The sequence below is a fragment of the Triturus cristatus genome, chromosome 10, assembly GCF_964204655.1.
Source record: "Triturus cristatus chromosome 10, aTriCri1.1, whole genome shotgun sequence".
NCBI classification, from domain to species: domain Eukaryota; kingdom Metazoa; phylum Chordata; class Amphibia; order Caudata; family Salamandridae; genus Triturus; species Triturus cristatus.
Window position 1 is genome coordinate 883,400,067 of NC_140593.1, and position 21,142 is coordinate 883,421,208.

Here is a 21,142-nt window from a genome sequence, read left to right on the forward strand (position 1 = left end):
ACAGTCTTTGGTAGTAGCGGGGTACGACGGTACCTTAGGCCCAGTTCTTGTTCCTCAAGCTCGAGGGACTCCGTGTCCCGGAGGGGTCGAGCCGCGACGGCGTCAGCAGGGCTCTGGTGATCAGTTCGTGGAGCTGGAGCCGCGACCAGGTCAGCAGGGCTCTTCAGGTGGTTCAGTTCAGCTCGAGCCGCGACGACGTCAGCAGGGCTCTGGGGGAGGCTTCAGCGAGGTTGGGCCGCGACGGCGTCAGCAGGGCCCGATGTTCCGTGAGGTTCTTTGTCTCAATAAGGTAGAGCCGCGACGCAGTCAGCTGGGCTCGTGGTACAGGGTCAAGCAAGAGTTCTTCTCCGTAGGGTCAGCCGCGATTCCATCAGCAGGGCTCTTGACTCCGGGATACAACTGCCGTTCCCTTGCGGGGTTGCCCCAGATATAGGTCTGGAGCTCTTTGATGTCCAGACCCTCGCGCCTGGGGGGGGCGGAGAGGCCGGGCTGGGAGAGGCCAGACGCCCAGCGGGAGAGGCGCCAGGCCCGGGGAGGCCGGAGGACGGTCGCACCCAGGTGTGGGGGGACGGTGGGGGTCCCATCGAAACTCTCCTCCTCCGGGAGAGGTGAAGTGGCCACGTGGTGCCCCCTGGCCAGATCTTGGTGCCTCGATGTCGGGGCTTCGCTGGGGCCGAGGCCGGGGGGAGCCGGGCTGCGCGGGCTGGTGCGTGGAGCAAGCATGGGGGGAACCCCGAAGAGATGAGGGGTTCCTGTGCGGCCTGGAAAAGGGGGCCGCTGAGGCGGGTGTAGGCAAATGGATACAATCCAAGGGGGACCTCGAAGGGAGGAGAGGTCCCTGGTGGCCTGACAGGGCGGCCCGTGTAGGCCGGTGCGGGGGGGGGACGAGCACAAACCAAGATGGTTAAGACCACGCCACGAGGCCGGGTCCAACAGGCGTCCCCCCCAGCCGAAGGCAGGGAGAGTCACCCATCTCCTTGGGGGTTCTCCGCGTCGAGGCGGAAGAAGCGGGACAGGCCGTCGGCGTTGGCGTGGTCACTGCCGGGCCGGTGTTCAACAGAGAAGTCCATCCCCTGCAGCGAGATGGACCATCGCAACAGCTTGGGGTTTTCGGCCCTCATTTGAATTAACCACCGCAAGGGCCGGTGGTCGGTCTGGACCCGGAAGTGGGTGCCGAAGAGATAGGGCCGGAGCTTTTTGAGGGCCCACACTACAGCGAAGGCCTCCCGCTCGATGGTGCTCCACCGCTGCTCCCGGGGCAGCAGCCGTCGGCTGATGAAGGCCACGGGTCTGTCGAGTCCTTCCGAATCTACCTGGGACAGGACGGCCCCAATTCCATATTCGGAGGCGTCCGTCTGCACCACGAACTCCCTGCTGTAGTCCGGGGCTTGTAGCACGGGGGCCGTGCACATTGCGGTTTTGAGGGCCTCGAAGGCCGCCTGGCAGCGGGGGGTCCAGTGTACCTTCTTGGGCTGTTTTTTTGACGTGAGCTCTGTGATGGGGCCGACAATGCTCCCATAGTCTCTGATGAATCGCCGGTAGTACCCGGTGAGGCCCAGGAAGGCCCGGACAGCTGTCTGGGTGGTGGGGGGTTCCCACGCCTGGATGGCATCAACTTTCGGTTGGAGGGGAGCCACCTGGCCGCTCCCTACTTGATGGCCCAGATAGGTCACCGATCCTTGGCCTATCTGGCATTTGCTGGCCTTGATCGTGAGCCCGGCCCTTTGGAGGGCGGTCAGGACTGCTTTGAGGTGTCCCAGGTGCTCAGCCCAGTGGCTGCTGTATACGGCAATGTCATCCAAATAAGCCGCGCTGAAGGCCTCTAGCCCGGCCAGGACCTTGTTCACTAATCTCTGGAAGGTGGCCGGGGCGTTCTTCATGCCGAAGGGCATCACCCAAAAGTGGTAGTGCCCGTCAGGGGTGGAGAAAGCGGATCTTTCTTGGGCACCGGGGGTGAGCTGGATCTGCCAGTACCCGGCGGTGAGATCAAAGGTGCTCAGGTAGCGGGCTGCCCCTAAGCGGTCGATGAGCTCGTCGGCCCGGGGAAGAGGATGGGCATCGGTCTTGGTAACGGTGTTCAGGGCCCGGTAGTCCACACAAAATCGTAGCTCCGGGGGGGTGCCTGGTGCGGCGGCTTTGGGCACCAGGACGACGGGACTGGCCCACGGGCTGTCGGAGGGCTCGATTACCCCGAGGGCCAGCATCTTCGCCACCTCCGCCTGGATGCAGGCCCGCACCCGGTCGGGTACTCTGTAGGCTCTGTGTCGCACGGGGGGACTGTCCCCAGTGTCGACGTCGTGGACACACCATGGAGTCACCCCCGGAGTGAGGGAGAAGAGGGCCGCAAAGGGCTGTAACAGTTGCTGACAGTCGTGGCGCTGTTCCGGGGTCAGGGAGGGGGCGAGTTGGACACCTTTGATGGTCCCGTCGTGGTCGCTGGTCCGCAGGAGGTCGGGTAGGGGCTCGGAGTCGCATTCGCCCCCGTCGTCGGTCGCTAGTAGTAGGCTCAGTTCAGTCCGGGCAAAGTGGGGTTTGAGCCGGTTAGCGTGCAGAACCCGGAGGGGGTTCCGGGGAGACTCCATGTCGATCAGGTAGGTGACAGGGCTCTTCTTTTCCACCACCTTGAAGGGCCCGGCCCATTTGTCCTGGAGGGCGCAGGGGTCAACCGGTGACATGACCCAGACCTGCTGGCCCGGCTCAAACTCGATGGTAGAGGCGTTTTGATCGTACCATCTTTTCATGTCCTCTTGGCTGGCCTCGAGGTTGGCTTCGGCCAGGGCTCAGAACCTTCATGTCTGGTTGCGGAGGGTCAGGAGGTATCTGTAGACGTCAGGAGGGGCATCTCGGGGCTTCGTCTCCCAGCCTTCTTTGACCAGGCTGAGGGGTCCTCGGACGGGTAGCCCGTACAGCAATTCGAAAGGGCTGAACCCCAGGGACTTCTGCGGGACCTCCCGATAGGCAAACAGGAGGCACGGCAGCAGGACATCCCATCTCCGCCGTAGGGGCTCTTCTAGGCCCTTGATCATACCTTTTAAGGTTCTGTTGAACCGCTCGACCAGTCCGTTCCCCTGAGGGTGGTATGGGATGGTGAACTTGTACGTGACCCCGCACTGCTGCCACAGGGACCGCATGTATTTAGAGATGAAGTTCGTACCTCGGTCGCTCACCACTTCTCGGGGGAATCCCACTCTCGAGAAGATCCCCATTAAGGCCCGGCCCACTACGGGGGCGGTCACAGTTCGAAGCGGGATGGCCTCAGGGTACCTGGTTGCGTGGTGTACGAGGACCAGGATGAAGCGGTGACCCAGGGCGGTCTGGGGGTGCAGGGGCCCTACGATGTCTATTCCGACCCGTTCGAAGGGGGTGTTGACTGCTGGGAAGGGCTGGAGAGGGGCTTTGACACGTCCCCCCGTCTTGCCGCTGGCTTGGCAGGTCTGGCAGGACCAGCAGTGGTTGTCCACGTCCCTCCGCATCCGGGGCCAGTAGAAGTGGGTCACCAGGCGGCTGTAGGTTTTGTCCTGCCCCAGGTGCCCAGCGAGGGGCACATCATGTGCCAGGTTAAGGAGGAACTCCCGAAACCGGAGGGGGACCACCAGCACTCGACTGGCCCCTAGATCGGCAATCTTCTGCTCGCTGTACAGTAGTCCTTCAGCCCAATAGACCCAGTGGGTTCCGGTCTGGTCACCGTTGGCCTGCGAGGCCGCTTGTTGCCGGACTCCTTCAAGGGAGGGGCAGGTCTTCTGTTCCTGCAAGAACTGTTCTCTGGTGGGGCCCCCGTCGTGGCGCCATTGGGCAAGTTCCGGGAGGGTGCCGAGAGAGGCGACCTCGTCCGGGGAGGGGGGGCACCGTGGATCTGGCATCGGTGTCCGCTTCTTCCTCGCTGGAGGCAGGCGGTGGCACGGGCCCCTCGGGCGCGACGGTGTCGGCGGCCATGGACGAACGGGGAGCCTGGGCGGCCATGGACCGGGTGGTGGCGCAGGCCCATTCGGGTAGTCCTAGCATTCGGAGATGCTCTCGCCGCTCCACTTGAGCCCAGGGGGAACTCTCGAGGTCGTTCCCCAGGAGGCAGTCCACCGGAGCGTCGTCGCGGACAGTCACCTTCAGTATGCCCGTCACCCCTCCCCATTCGAAGGGAATCTGTGCCATCTGGCACATACTCTCGCTGTTGTCGGCCGTCCGGACGGGGCATAGTACATTGGGCAGGATCTGTTCGGGGGCCACCAGGTGGCAGCGGACAGCGGTGACACTGGCTCCGGTGTCACGGAGGGCTTCGGCCCGTCGTCCATTGATAGTGACTCACTGTTGGTACTTCTGGGTGTTGCTCGGGATGGGGGTTCGGGGCACCATTTCTCGGCTGCCCAGGCAGACCAGGGACATAGCCGCCGGCTCCCACTCAGTGGACCCCCCGCTGAGGGGTTCTTCCTCTTCCTCCCCTTCTCCCAGGGCGGCAGCCGCTAGTTGTCAGGGCGGGGGCCCGCTGGTCCCACTTCGTCGGTTCATGGGGCAGGCAGGGTCGCTGGCATAGTGTCCTGTTTGTTGGCAGCCGTAGCAGGTTATCGTGGGCCGGGGTCCGGCTTTGGCTGGCGCCGTCCCTCTTCAGGCTAGGCTCGGGGAGGTGTGTTGCTGAGGCGGCCCTCGCGGCGGACTCCGGGGCGGCCCGGCTGGGATGTCTCGACTCCTGTTCGACCCTCCTCCCCCGCCGCGCTGGCGGGGGGGTCCGGTGGGATTTCGCGGGTACTCCCCCATCGAGCTCCGGAGGACTCGGGTGTTGACCCATCGATCGGCCTCAGCGGCAAGCTTCCGCGGCTCGGTCAGCTTGCTGTCGAGGAGGTGTTGTCTTAGCTCCACGAAGCAGTTGTTGGAGAGATGTTCCCAAATAATGAGGTCGACCAGCTGCCCGTAGGTGGCGACCTTGCTCCCCTTGATCCATCCTTCTAGGGCCCTGCTGAAAAAGTCAACATACTCTACCCACGTGGTACCGGGGATTTTCTTGCAGTCTCTGAACCGCTGGCGGTACATTGCCACGGTTAGTCCATAGCGGGTGAGCAGGGCCTCCTTCATATGGTCATACGAGGTCATCACTTCTTCCGGGAGCTGGAGTAGGGTGTCTCGGCCCTCGCTAAGGAACCGACCCCATAGGCCGGCACCCCAATCCTTCCGGGGTACCCGATGGGAGGTCATGGCCACCTCGTACGCCTTAAACCACTGCTGGATGTCGTCGATTTTATAGTACTCCTTGACGACATCTTTGGGGATATGGACCTTGGCCTCGGTGGGCGGCAGAGCGTCTCTATTGCCGGGGGTGCCGGTCTCCCCCTTCTGGGCCTTGAGCTCGAGTTCTTTGAGGCCCCGCTCGTGTTCGAGGGTCAGCCTCTTCTCCTCCAGCTCTCGATGCCGATTCTTCTCCTCTATCTCCTCTTGTAGCCAGCTGTTCTATGGCCAATTTCTTTTCGGCCAGCAAGAGTTCAACGTCCAGCCGAAGTCGTGCGAGCTCTAGCTCATGGGTCCGGACCTTCTCCCGCTCTCGTATTTCGTCCGCGGAGAGGCCGGTTTCCAGGCTGTTTCTCCCCCCGTTCGCGGGGGTCGGGGCTGGTGGCGTGGCTGCATTCAGGGGCAGGGGACCTTCGCTCTGGGAGGGACCCGCCTCGGACTCTAGCCAGGTTCTCAGGGCTTCCTGCATCTCTTCCTTGGTACCTAGGCCGGTGGTCTCAATGCCCTTGTCCTTGCAGAACTGTTTTAACTCTTTGTGTGTGTACTCTTCCAATCGTTCTGGTTGGAACTCCATGGTCTCTGTTCGTCTGGGTGGATAGCGAGTGGGTTACTTGCTTGTACGTTTCTGCGTTCGGCTCGGATCCCGCCGCTGGCCACCAAATGTTGGAAGGCGGACCCCGGGGGAGTCGGAGAGACCACCCAGGGGGGGCTCCACACTGTACGAAGTAGCCGAGCGCTGCTGAGAAGCCTCCTAGGAGAGGTCCTTCTCCTATACCGTACCAGCACAGTAACACCACCACACAGGACTCGAGGCTGTTTATCACGATGAACAATTCTTTATCAGCATTTAAGAGGTTACGGTTATCGATATATACAAGGGGGGATCGAGGGATCCTCAAGAGTCTCAAAGTCTTTGGTAGGGACGGGGTAGCGGGACAGTCTTTGGTAGTAGCGGGGTACGAGGGTACCTTAGGCCCAGTTCTTGTTCCTCAAGCTGGAGGGACTCCGTGTCCCGGAGGGGTCGAGCCGCGACGGCGTCAGCAGGGCTCTGGTGATCAGTTCGTGGAGCTGGAGCCGCGACCAGGTCAGCAGGGCTCTTCAGGTGGTTCAGTTCAGCTCGAGCCGCGACGACGTCAGCAGGGCTCTGGGGGAGGCTTCAGCGAGGTTGGGCCGCGACGGCGTCAGCAGGGCCCCAATGTTCCGTGAGGTTCTTTGTCTCAATAAGGTAGAGCCGCGACGCAGTCAGCTGGGCTCGTGGTACAGGGTCAAGCAAGAGTTCTTCTCCGTAGGGTCAGCCGCGATTCCATCAGCAGGGCTCTTGACTCCGGGATACAACTGCCGTTCCCTTGCGGGGTTGCCCCAGATATAGGTCTGGAGCTCTTTGATGTCCGGACCCTCGCGCCTGGGGGGGGCGGAGAGGCCGGGCTGGGAGAGGCCAGACGCCCAGCGGGAGAGGCGCCAGGCCCGGGGAGGCCTGAGGACGGTCGCACCCAGGTGTGGGGGGACGGTGGGGGTCCCATCGAAACTCTCCTCCTCCGGGAGAGGTGAAGTGGCCACGTGGTGCCCCCTGGCCAGATCTTGGTGCCTCGATGTCGGGGCTTCGCTGGGGCCGAGGCCGGGGGGAGCCGGGCTGCGCGGGCTGGTGCGTGGAGCAAGCATGGGGGGAACCCCGAAGAGATGAGGGGTTCCTGTGCGGCCTGGAAAAGGGGGCCGCTGAGGCGGGTGTAGGCAAATGGATACAATCCAAGGGGGACCTCGAAGGGAGGAGAGGTCCCTGGTGGCCTGACAGGGCGGCCCGTGTAGGCCGGTGCGGGGGGGGGGACGAGCACAAACCAAGAGGGTTAAGATCACGCCACGAGGCCGGGTCCAACAAGTGCATTTCCACATTTTTTAATGTCATTCCCTAACTATAAAGTCTCTGTAACCTTCATTTTTTTCGCTGAATTCTATTTATTTATTTTTACGTAAAGTAATATTTAATTACTAAAAGTTAATCCAACCGGCTGTGCGCAGCGGTGAGTTGACCCCACATGCAGCCAACTCCACGCTGCGCACAGCCTTTGGCCGTGCATAGTGAGGGGTTGGCCACAAGACCTCAAAGGCAGCCAACCGTGGGGCCCCTCTCCGGGCTGCTCCCCCCACCAAGGCCCATTTTGACCCCGGGGACCGGCAAGGTATTTCAGTGGGAGGGGGCAGGCGGTCCCCCTTCCAAGGCCAGTTTGATCCCAGGGACCCACTCCCACAGGGCCCGGCACCATATTTAATGGGGATGGGGAGCACTTGGCACCTCTCCCCGGACAGATTTCAATCCCGGGGACCCCATCCTTTGGGGCCCAGCACATTTTGTGGGGGAGAGGGACATGTTGACCCCTCCTTGGGCTGATTTTGGCCCCAGGAACCCAATCTACCGGGGGCCAGCACATTTTGTTTTTAAGGGAGGGGAGCATGTGGCCGCCCACACAGGGCCGATTCTGGCCCTGCGGACCCCATCTCCAAGGTCCCGGACATATTTCAAAATGGAGGGGATCACGCAGCTCTAAGGTCCATTTCAGCCCTGGGACCCCATCCCCAGTGCCCAGCCAACAAAGGGTGCGTGCACAGATGCCCAGCCAGGGCACCCACCACACTATGCTACGGGGCCTTGGTGCTGCCCCCCCCAGCTCCCCGCCTCCAGCGGAAGCCAGCATTATTCCTGCCCACAGGGAGCAGGTAAAAATGCTGCTCCCAGTGGGTGGGAGTAACCTTTTCATCTGTTTCCCTGCCCGCTTCAGTGTATGGGTGGGGAAACAGATGAAAAGTCCGCTCCCAGAGGTCGGGAGGATTTTTCATGTTCCCACCCACTGGGAGCAGAAGCTGCTTGGCGGAAGTTTTGAAATTGCGCCCACCAAACGAGAGCAAACACAGGTTGCCCGCGCCAGTGTGAGCAGAGAAACCGCTATACAGAGTAAATGAGCCATGCCTGAGGGATGGGGTCCCCAGGGTCATTAATGGCTGTGGGAGGGGGGCCGTGCAGTCCCCCCCTCCCCTTTGTAATTGCAGCCAGGCCCCGAGAGATGGGGTCCTCTGGGCCTAAAACGGCCCAGTGAGGGCCTGTGTACCTCCCCCTCCACCTTTTTTAATCCAAGGGGTCCCCTTTTTTAATCCAGCCGGTCCCTGGGGAATGGGGTCCCCGGGGCTGAAATTGGTCCACAATTTCAAAAGGCCAGGGCACAGGGCATGGGGGCCCTAGGACTGAATTGTTCCAGGGCTGCAGACTTGGTTATCTTTTGTTGTTAATATTGCTTCGAATCATCCATGAATCTGCGGTAAAACAAAAATAAAAATGTAAAACACCTTTGGCCTCTAGCAGGGCGCCTGTGGAGCCACCTTGTGGTGTTTATTGCCTTTTTTCTTGGGACTCAAGCAGAGTTCCAAGATGACTGCAAACACTCCTTGGCTGAAGTGTTAGCAGCCAATCAGATCTCAGCATGAGATCTGTTGGATCCACAGTCCCTCTGTGTCTCTAGATATACTCCAAATCTACTGAACAGATTTACATCAAAATACAAAAAGCACTCTTTCTGGACCAAAACCTAACTTTCTGCCAAATTTGGAGTAACTCCGTTCAGCGGTTTGGGCTGTAGTCATGTCCAAAATACCTAGGGGAAATTGTGTGGGGAAAAGGCGTTTCGGGACCCTCCCCCCTTTTTCTCAGCCCCCGCTTGACTAAACACCCTGAAACTTTGCAAACAGCAGCTGAAGTGAGTGGCAAACTAGTTTAGAAAATGTTGTAAAGCTTCATCACATGGTGCCAATGTATCAGCAAAACAAAAAATTATTTTCCTATGGAAGCTAGGTCCTAACTACAAGTACCTACTGGTGACCACCAGTAGGTAAAAAAAAATAATAATAAAGAAACACACACAAAACATTTTTTTTAAAAGAAACAAAGCTAATAGGAAGCTCTCACCTTGACTTCTTTCTCAATGTAGTCATTCAGCAGGATATCTGGTTCCACACGATGCTCTGTCTGCGAGAGGGACACTGTATGGAGGGCTCGCCGTTCTGTCACCTTCTCCTGCGCTTTCTTGTCACGACCCTTCTCTCCTTTCAGGAAGACTCGTTTGAATGGAGACACTATCCCAGGCTGCAGGAATGGAGATGAAGACCTGAGTGAAAGGTTTTCTACAAGAATGCATCTTACAATATTCTCACCAACATGTTGATCAAATCAAGGAAATTTTGTGAAGCCTTCCTAGTCAGCATTGTGCAGTACAATGCAGTGCTGTTCACATTTTAAAGAGACTCCTTCCACCATCACAGATGCCATCTGACCTCCAATTATGAAAATGTTCTTCTACTACACTGGCACATTCAGGTAAGAATACAAAGGAGGGCCTAGAATGGCCATAACTTTTATACAGAAGCCTGCAAGCAATATTAAAAGGTGTACACTTTTTATTCCAGATATATAAATACTAGATCATCAACACACAAGTCATCCTCTCATCTTCCACTGGAATTGCAGACCACTTGTGGTGGGACCATCAACTGATATTTTCAAGAGGTAATCAAGTACAGAGGTGTACACTTGTTACTGTGCAGCGGTGCCACTCCTTGTGCAAGCTAAATTCCCCCCTCATGGATAGCCAGTGTAACAATAATGGCCTGATGTGTGAAGGGCTTCTACTCATTCTGAGACTATTGGAAATGTGCTGATACACAATAACGAAATGAATAATTATCAGTAGGATTACTTATGCAGCCTAAAGGGTTTTCTGTATTCACATGTTGTGCATTTTTTTGGCCATCTAGTGGTTGGGTCCGGAATCGTGTTTTGTCCTTCTCTTTTATACTTTTTTTTTGTAATTTAGTGTGGGCATGGTTGACAATCATTTGATGTTAAGTTCATCACCTGTGTGACGTCACACGGCGCAGCGGAAGTTCCTTTCCATGGTCACCATCTTCAGATCCTTTTTTTTTTTTTTTTTACTCCTGGCGCCTGACCTATTTGGAACATTCCTTTTTCTGAAGTATTGCTCACTTTGCCCGTTTGCTTGTGCTCCCATTTATGGGGAGGTGGGTGAGTCTCATGTGTATCCAGAAAACTCTCAGACCGCAAAACTACTCCTACTGGTAAGTAACCATTTCATTTTGCAGCATGAATCCCTTTCTAAATTCACATGATGTGCATCTGATTACGTCGCAGTGTTAGGTTCCTTGGGTAGGCAGAATTAAATGTGGATGCGTTGGCAAACAGGTGTTGTTGCACTCTCTGTGCAAATTGTACGACCTTGTTTATCTGGATGTCCACGCAGCAGTGTTTTGTCAAGGCGTGTGGGGGTGACCAAGTCATAGCCATACAGATATCTCCGATTCGTATGTTTGCTTGGAATGCTAAGGATGCAACCTTTTTCCTTGTTGAATGTGTCCTGGGGTGTGTGGGTTAGGTTTTTCCTGCCCTTGTGTAACAGGTTTGGATAGCTTCCGCTATCCATCTTGCAACTGTCCCCTTTGTTATGGGTGGCCCTTGCTTGCCCTGACAAGGGGGATGAAGACTTTATCTCCCTTTCTAAATTGCCTTTGTCTCTTCTAGGTAGTACATGAGTGCGCTTTGCTCGTACAATGTGCACAGTGCCCTTTCGGCCTGCGACCTGGGGTTCTGGAAAAAAGCAGGTAATTGGATGCTTTGGTTGATGTGGAATTGCAATGTCACATTTGGTATAAACTCTGGGTTTGATCGCAGGACAAACTTGTGGATTTGAAAGTATGGTTCTTGGTGCTTGTAACTCACTGACTCTGAGAAGTGATGTGATCGCTGCTAGGGATGCTGTACCAGATGTACGACCATTGTAAATTGTGAGTCGCAAATTGTGCTCGATTGCAAGTCGCAAATTGCGAGTCGCAATTTAAAAAGTACCAGTGTCAGAGACACTGATTGCGATTCCCAATGGGGTCGCAAAATGCAAGGCTCATGAATATTAATGAGCCACTCGCAATTTGCAACCCCATTTGGAATGGCTGGCCCTCCCAGGGATGGTGGCCTGCTGGGCTCAGCAGACCTCCATGTCTGGGACAGCTTTTCAATAAAGCAGTTTTTAAAAAAAAAAATGCAGCCGTTTTCTGATGCATTTAAAAAATAAAAATAAAACATTTTCGTTTCATTTTTTAAGGCCAGGCAGTGGTCCCTGGGACCACTGCCTGCCCCTAAAAAATATTTTCCCCTGCATTTGCAAAGGGGAAGAGGTCCCCTGGGGTTCCCTTCCCTTTTGGGAGTGCATTAGCATCCTCTTGAAGAGGGTGGTAATTTGCGAGTGTTTTGTGACCGCAAAAACCATTCATACAAAGCTTATGGGTAGCTATTTGGAAGGGACCGCCCCTTCCTAATAGCGACCCGCAAAATAGCGTTTGTACATGGCCCACAAGGATTTAGCATGCGCAAATGGGTCACAAACCCGTTTGCGCATGCTAAATCCCATCATACATCTGGCCCACTGTCTTGAGGGTAAAAAACGTCTGCTCCATTTTGTTCATGGGCTCAATTGGCCCTGTCATCAGTTGTGTGAATAGAATGTTTAGGTTCCACAATGGCATTGGTGCTGTTCTTAGTGGTGCCACTCTTTGATCCCTCCAAGAACCTTTTTACTTCCAGTAGTGGGACAAGGCTGTTCCCGGTTGTTCCTCCTGTGTATGCAACTATGGCAGTTAAGTGGACTTCTAGTGATCAGTGAGTCAGGCTGCTGTTCAGTAGATCGGTTAGCTATGTTATCACCGTACCATGCTCTGTCCTTGTCTCAATTTTTTTTTATTTTTCCAGTGACACTGGATGTATCTGCTACACTTATCCGTGTAGCACTTCCTAGTGCTTGGCCTTCTTGCCTCCTTCAGAATTTCGATTGTCCTGGGGGTAGCTGTAGGTGTCCAAACTCTAGGTATTCAGGAGCCATGCTACTAGGTGGAATATGACTAGCTTTGGGTGACACACTCTTGGGCCAGTCTAAGTTCCCCATCCATATGTTTCTCCTGCCTCACTTGACACTTGTTTACTGTTGCCAAGCAACCGCATACGCTGATCGCGTCTTGCAGATGCCCCTCGCAGGACAATTAATGGAGACAGCAGCGTGGTTTCGCAGCTGGCGCAACAAACGCTAGCTGGTCTGCGCCTGGACCGCGCCCAGCATCAGGACCACTGGTCCTCCCATTATCTGGCGATATACCACTGTGGAGTTCCTGGGACACCGGACATCGCAACAACAGCTGCTTCACGTCCTTTCCATGAACTACCACAGTACCCTTCACCTGCAGCCACTGTCGATTCTCCTGCTACACAGGACCACCTGCCCACACTGGTACCCGTGCCACCCCCGCACACGGGACTACAAGCAACCCAGAACCGCTCCAATGCATCCTGCTCAATGCCAGCGCCCTCTACAAACACAATGGAAATCTAGGACACCATCACCCCACTCTCCTCGGACGTAGCCCTAATAACCAAAACATGGCTCAACCCTTCCTCAAACTCCGACAATGCCCGCTACCCCCGACTGCTACAAGATGATGCACCAAGACCGAACCAACAAACACGGCAGGGGCATTGCCATCATCTTTAACCCCTTCGCCGCGGAGGTAATTCCCCCACGGCGCGGGGCGGCGGCGTTGTGCTCGTGACAAGCCCAGCTCGTCATGAGGCACAGTGGAGCTGTGCGACCCCGCCCACTGATTGATTCTCCCGCACAGGCGGGGAATCAATCGCACGTGGGCGCGCCGCGACCTTTATGATGAGCCCAGCTCGTCATGAGCACAGCTCCACTGTGCCTCATGACGAGCTGGGCTCGTCATGAGCACGGAAGCGGTTAAGGAAACAATCTGATGCACCTTCACCAACGATGACCTAACACCTCTCATAAAACACAACTTCCAACTACAGACTGACGCCAAGACCAGGATAAAAGGCACCCTTGCCTACAGACCACCGAGAGCCCAACCGGCCTTCTGTGACGTCATCTCCAACCTCATCACCCTCGTTGCCATCGATGCACTCCATTACGTCCTACTTAGCGATCTCAATTTCCACATTGACAACCCCTAACGACGCCAACTCCACCGCCCTCCTGGAGAACCTCAACAACATTGGCCTCACCCAACTGGTCGATGAACCCATGCACAAAGCAGGGGACACACTCAACGCCATCTTTACCTCCAACGACAGAATCAAATTCCCCCACGTGACAGAACTCACCTGACATACCACGCCAACGTCCATTTTACCATCTCTGATGCCCAGCATACCATCTCCATGTACCACAGTGCCACCCACCAAAGATAGAGCAAGGTAACTGAGACCCAACGGACACTGGCCCTTGGCACCACACAACCCAAAACCGCAGCAGACCTTGACCTAGCCATCCAGACTTCACCGCCTGGATAACCAAATGCGCCGACATACTCGCCCTGCTGAAATCAGCGAAAGGCAACTACACTTCCTAAAAAGCCAGATGATGCACCCCAAAGCTCAGAATCACCAAACGCAAATGCTAAATACTCAAGAAGCAAAGGTGCGTCACTGAGGACCCCTCCAACAGGGCCACTCACAAAGCAGCCCTCAGCAACTACCACTTTGGGATCAAGGAAGCCAAGAGAACAGTAATCACCGACCACATCGACACTGTGCCCAACCACACAAAAGAGCTCTTTAAAATTGTCAAGGAGTTCTCAAACCCGACAGCCACAGAGAACATTATCCACCCCTCCCAAGAACTCTGCGACAACCTCTCCAACTACTTCAAGAGCAAGATTGCCACCAATTAGAACTTCAACCCCAACACACCACTCTCAGCCTCGACAACCTTAATCAACCAGTGAACACCAGTCGAATGATAACCACATCGTCTCTGATCACCCCTCAAACTACCACAGCCATCATGTCGTTCATCCACTCCAGGGCACCCACTAACCCCTGACCCCACCATCTCTTCAACCTCAGAGCCAACCAAATCAGCACGAAACACACCACCATCCTCAATCCATCTCCACACCAACGTTCCCAGACGGATGGCAACATGCTTGGTCAGATCCCTCTTGAAGATGCCCTCTGCCGACCCAAACAACCTCAAAAATAACTGACCAATCTCCCTGCTCCCCTAACCAGCCAAAGTTCTCAAGAAAGCAATCAACCAAAAGCTCACCGAATACCTGGAACTAAACCACCTACTCGATGCCTCACAATCAAGCTCTGTGCCAACCATGGTACTGAAACAACGCTGATTGCCGCCACAGACACCATCAGAACCATCCTCAACTGCATAGAAACGGTGGCCCTGATCCTCCGCGACCTCTTTGCTGCGTTCAACATCCTCTCCCACCACACACTCATCGATAGACTCTACAATACTGGCATATAGCAAAATGCCTTCAAGTGGACAGCTTCTTTACTTTCAGAACGTACACAGAGTATTTGTCTGCCTCCCTTAACCTCGGCACCCAAGGACATGATATATGGCATACCCCAAAGATGATCCCTCAGCCCCACCCTGTTCAACATCTACATGAACCCCCCTCACAGACGTCGTCAGATCCCATGGACTTAACATAACATCCTACAATGACGACACTCAACTGATCCTCTCGCTCACCAAGGACCCAGCAATGCCAAAATCAACTTCTGCAACGCCATAACCGACGTAGCTAAATGGACGAGAGACATCTGCCTCAAACTCAATTCCGACAAAACAGAAGTATTGATCTTCAGGAAGAACACCCCCGCATGAGGCCACATCTAGTGGCCGGCAGAACTCGGACCAACACCCACACCAATAGACCATGTATGCAATCTCTGCATCATCTTCGACAACCAACTGACTATGAAAAGACAAGTCAATGCAGTCACCTCCTCCTGCTTCCACACCCTTTGCATGCTCCGAAGAATCTTCAAATGGATCCCAATTAACACCAGAAAGACCGTCACGCAAGCCCTTGTCACTAGCTGCGTCGACTACGGCAATGCCCTCTACATTGGAATTTCCACCCAGCTCCTCAAAAGACTCCAGACCATACAGGACACTGCCATTACAAAAATGGGGTTACCCAATCCTGGTCACGGACCTGGGTTCAATGTGATACAAAAAACAAGGGTCTAGACCTATATTTCAAAAACGATATGTATCAAATTCACACTACTGGGTGTGCAAACAATTCATGAGCATAAACAATAATTAGCTTGCAGTAATCAATACAAGGATTTAAATTAAAGAAGTGCAACAACCAAGGTATGCTTCACCAGACATTTATTTTCATATCATAAGGTGAACAGGTAATTATTCACTGTATCAATTGAGGAGAGGTAGGGAAGGTTGGTTGCTCCCAAAGGAACATGCAGAAAAAGAAGTGCTCTTGTGTAGAAGGGGTGAAATAGGATTTCAAAGTAGTGAAAGAGGATAATTAAAAACATTAAGATGCTAGACTGGTTATACATCTCAGTCTTTTCTGGCCTGGCCACATTAAAGCAGTCAAACTTCTTTTTATACAATTTATAAATACACAAATATGTATCTTTTTGTGGCACGTTAGAATTGGGGTCGTGATCCAGGCTGCTTATGGGGGCGTCAACGTTTCGACCCGACTTAGGGCTGCAAGGGTGATTCGGGGCCTTGGCCTTACGGGTCTTCCTCAGGACTGTTAAGCCTCACTTATTGTTAAGCCATACTGGGTGTGTTCTTCCGTTAATGAAGGTCGTTAATTCAATTCCAAAGCAATGAATGCAAAAGCTTGAATCGGCATTCATTCTGAATTTTCTGGAAAGGTCTATACCCCAGAGTCTAAATGCTGTAAAGTACAGAGGTTCCGTCACCTACGGCTTTTTGCCTTTTTCCTTCAGTATCTGTTGAGGACCCGCTTGCGTCAATGGTTTGCCCCCATCGGTGTCCTTTGGTCGGGACCAGTGCTGTTCCTTAGGTTTGTGCTGGTCGTCAGGTGCTTCAATTCCGAGGCAGCTGTCAAGGAGTTAGAATCCAAGGACTTAGCATCTGAGCCTTTCAATGGCCCCGGCCAGGGTCCACCAGGTATCCCGGTACCAGGATCCTCGGATGTTGTGCCAGATATCCTCACGAGGGTCCACTTCTTCACCGAAAAAGGAAGCCATCCTTCTTGCATCCAGGGGGTAGGCAGACTTGGTCTGCCCTGGCCACACTATTCAGCTATTTAAAGATCTCTCCCCAGTCATGCTGCACAAGTGGCGTGACTTCAAGTCGGTCACTGACAAATTGAGGGAGTTAGAAGTTTGTGACCTCTTCGGTAGATACCAAGTGACTTTGTTATTTGCTTTTCTAATGTGTTATTTTGCAACTTATTATTTGTCTGCATGACACTATAGTGTCACTGAAAATGTTGATATCAATATATGTCACCCTGTATACATATTGCTGATGCCCACTGAGGCATTAACTTTGTCTTGGCTGTCAACAATAAAATTGTGCTGTGAAAAAAAAAGAAGTCTGTGACCAGTGGGTACCCCCTTTGGCCTCATATTTCACTGGAAGGGGAAGCAGCGGTTCCTACGCCCTCTGGCTGAAGCGAAGATAATGTTGGACATCAACAACTACACAATCAGCAGAGAATCATCCTCGCCCTGAATGACAGCTGAGGAAAGATGGCACACGGCTTGGTGCACATTACGATTAGTTCGGCACGAAAAGTTGAAAAATGAATACGCTCTTCGGGAGGCTAAGCAAGACATTATCACTCACTTGCAGAGCAAGAAGGAATCTTTCCCGACCACGTCCATGCTAGGCTAACACAAGAACTGAATAGCCATTCCCTCTTCATGCCGTGGGGACATTCACCATTGTGACTCATCATTGACAATCTCTGGGCCTCGGGCCCAGGTTGAAGCAGACCACTGGATCCGGAGGACTACACCGGACATCAGACCTTGTCCACCCCATGCCACTCCACTTAACTCACTTTATATTGTCTAGAAAGCAGTCATTCACTGTGGCCCGCTCACCTCAATTCATAACCCATGTGAGGTTGACACCTCTAGCGGGATTAGAGCATGTCCGTTGGGCCCGGGTGGCATTATTGAGCCTTGTTGGTTCAGTGATGTTTGTTTTATTTCAGTTTATTTCAGTCATGTGTCCCGGGGCGGGGGTCCCTACTTGCTACACAGTATGGGCTCCACATTAACGCATATGAAGCCGTACGGCACCATGCACCTAACTATCCGATCACTCAGTCCCACCGTTAAGACTTTCACAGAGCCCGTTGTCCCCTCACCTCTTGGGGCATTAGGATCCTCCTCCTAGGACGTCCTGCTGAAGTCCTACTGTGTACTGGCTCGGATAAGTCCTTTGCTTAGCAGCTACATCCACCCACATGAGCTATGGGAACTGCACAGTACACTAAACTACTCTCACTTAACATTTGGGGCCTGAACTAGTCTAACAAGCATAAGCAAGTCTGGCAATACCTCCTTCAACAGGACCCAGATGTTATTTTCCTCCAGAAGCAGCTCCTGGCTGAGGACTGCCTCAGTATGTGCCCCCGAAGTATCCCCGTCGCTTTTGGGCCCATGCTCCTACCAAAATGCTGGGAGCAGCTATAATGGGCATTTGCTCCATGGTTTGAAAAGGTCTTCAAGGACAAGGAAGGGCGCTTTTTTAAATTAAGCATCCTAAGGGGCACATGTCCTCTAACTCTGCTTAACATTTCCACCTCCAACTGAGCACATGACCCCTACATACGAGGCAAACTTAGGAAAGTACAGCTTGCAGATGTGGTGGGAGACATTATAGTGGGTGGCGATTTCAACCTTGTCTGGGACCTAGAGTTAGATCGCAGCGCAGCATTCTATCAGGGCACTGGCAAGATGTCCACTCAACTTAAATGCAAACTCACGGAGCTGGGGTTGGTAGAAGCTTGGCATTACAGGCACCCTGACACAGAACTACTCTTTCTACTCCCACATTAATGCCTCCTACTCTTGCATTGATTAGATCTTTCTCACACACTCTCTACTTTTTGACCTCGAAACAGTGGCCACAGCTGCAATTTCAATCTCTGACCATGCACACGTGGACCTGGTATGGTCAGGTAGCGCAGCCTCTCAGCAAGGCCTGCAGCTACTTAGAGACCCTGTGGACACGGCTCTTGGATGGGTTGAAGGCTACTATCAGAGGTGCAATCTCGACCATTGGCATCGCAAGAGCGAGGGAATCGCGACCAGATCGCGACTAGATCGCTCCTACCAGGCTCAACAAACGGCAGCTTGTGGTCCTGCGGGGACAGCTAGGAGCCCACAAAACCAACAAAGCAGAACATTCATTCTTGGCCTTAAAATAGAAATGCCACAAGAGAGGTGCGGGGGGCAAGGTTAACTCACTAATTGCTCATAAATTACGCCATCAATGTTTTAAGACCCACTTCTTTAATGTTCGGACGAGGGTACGACCTGGGCAACCACTGTAGGAGTCAAAACAGCAATTTTATACACAGAACGAGATCCCTGAGACCCTGATAGACGCTTACTTAAGCAACTGCGAATGGGCCCCAATTGACTCTTGCCACGTTGAACTCCTAGACGTCCCCATGATGTCCACAGAACTACACAGGACATTCAGGGAGCTCCCAGAACTGATGGTCTCCACGTCATCTTCTACAGAACATTCCTCTCTAGCCTTCAAACCCACCTGCTGACATTGTTTAATTCACTCAACCAGGACACAGGCATCACACCTATTGCCACTGATGAGATCAACTTTATTCCCAAACCTGGCAAGGATCACACATTGTGTTCATCATACCGCCCTATAGCTCTCCCAAACTCTGAAGTTAAGATCTTAGCTAACAGTCTGGAACAGCATCTCCCCAGACTAGGCTGGATTCATTCGCAACCGTAGGGTTGTGGACAATGTAAGCCGGATTGTACACCCAGTTGAAAAATCCCAGCGTTACACTATCACAGCCTGCCTTCTCTCACTCAACATGGAAAATGCCTTTGGCAGGGTGAGCTGGAACTTCCTCTGGCTGTTGAAGACAAAATTGGACTTACTAGGGGCACCTTCCAGGGGTGTCCGTTATCGCCCCTGCTCTTTACTTTGGCAGTCAAACCCTTAGACATCACCATCCGACATACTGCGGCAATAGCAGGTATTCCTTTTGGTGGTCAGTTCTACAAAATCTGCTACTTACTCTCACACAATCGGCTACCTCCCTACCCGCGGTTGTTTACCGCCTCTCTGCCTTCAAGGCAGTATCAGGCTTTAAAGTCAACATGACCAAATCTTACGCATTGAAGCTCACCATACCCCAACAGGACCACCCCGCCCTTCAATCACTAGCCCCCTTCCAATGGGCATCATGCTTGATATGATACCTAGGCCTTATCTTCCTAGCTAGTGTCAAAGATTGCACTGCAATCTTTGACACAAGCCAACTGGCCAGAATACCGAAGGTCCATCTTTAAAGACCACCGTTGCTGTAAGCAATTGCATATCTCAGGGCTGGGTTGAATTAATGTTGTAAGAATGAATGTCCTCCCCAGAATTCTCTACCTCTTCTAATCTCTACCCACAGCTATCCCCTCTGATGATATCAAGCAGTTACACTCAAATGACCCAGGCTATCCAACTCCCTGTTAATGCTACCTAGAGACAGGGGTGGTTTGGCCTGCTCTCACCTACTTGAATTTTATTAGGCAGCTCATCTCGGAGTTATCTCCGAATGGGTCGTTCGCGAAAGAGACAAACGATGGTTCCATATGGACCGACCAGTGACTTGTTGCTCTTTATGGGACTTAGTCTGGCTCCCCAAGCACGCCAGGCCTGGAAGTGCATATATCGCTACTCCCACCAGACAAGTCCCAGAGATTTGGGACAAACTGGCAATCAAGAGGAGTATCACCATCTTCCTGCCCCCCAACAAGCCTACTGCCTGTAACCTGGAGTTTACCCCTGCTTTTGACCCCCATGCATTCTCCAGCTGGAAAATCGGTGAATATAGAACTCTGTGCGACCTCTTTAAAGGTGACAACATAAAGCCCCATGACCAATGCAAACTGGACTTTAAGGTTACTGAAACAATCCGGATGTAATACTGTCAACGGCATCACTGGGCGCTTCACCCCCTCAACGCTCATGGAGCCAGACGGACCTGCACGCCCTTTGAGAAATTGATCAGGGCTTACAATGGGTTCAGAGAACAACTATCCAGAACTTAACAAGTTATCCAACACTCTGCACCCACAAATACCAAAAGCAATGGCATACTAGCACTTCTGAGGGAATCTCGCAAAAACAATGGGAAACACTCTGGCGGGACATACCGAAGACATACAGAAGTACACCCCAAGAGAAAGCCTATAAAATCATGGCACACTCATACCACACCCCGACACGCCTGCATACCATCTACCCTACAGCCTCTGTCCTCTGCTGGTGGTGTGGAGTACAGTCAGGTGACTTTTGCCACATCTGGTGGTCTTGGTCACTTACCACCACATACTAGAAGGAGATCCTTGGACATATAGAGGGCACTGTAGCATTCCCAACCCTTGTCACCTACACCACCATTACATTAGGTATACAACCTCTTACACTCGAGGCTATGACACATACACACGGCGGCTCATTAACAGTATGTCAGATGCTGCGAAACAGCTCATAGCTCACACCTAAAAGAAAACCCAGGGCCCCGCCTATTGCCCTTTGGTTTACGCGCCTCTGGCATGTTATGGCAATGAAACAATTATCGCATAAGCTGGCCCACACTGATAAAACAAAGTCTCACAGATCTTGCAGCCACTAATTAACTATCTCTCTCGCCTTGAACATACCTACTTCATCCTACCCAAGCTCAAAGCACTGCAACTCTGACTAGAGAGCTCGGCCTTCAAAAGGGTGCCCTTTACACTAGACACTCTCCCTCCACCACCCACCAGAAGGGCCCCTACTTGTGCTGC

The 21,142-nt window shown here is 53.4% G+C and overlaps 1 protein-coding gene across 3 annotated transcripts in view; it reads right to left on the minus strand.

Annotated features, from left to right (window-relative positions):
* CCM2 (CCM2 scaffold protein) overlaps positions 1-21,142 on the minus strand; it is a 371,750-nt gene that overhangs the window by 101,941 nt on the left and 248,667 nt on the right. For all 3 annotated transcript variants that reach the window (XM_085628570.1, XM_085628571.1, XM_085628569.1), the window contains one exon: positions 9,161-9,337. In XM_085628570.1, coding sequence (XP_085484696.1) covers positions 9,161-9,337 — 177 coding nt within the window. The remainder of the gene's footprint in view (positions 1-9,160; positions 9,338-21,142) is intronic.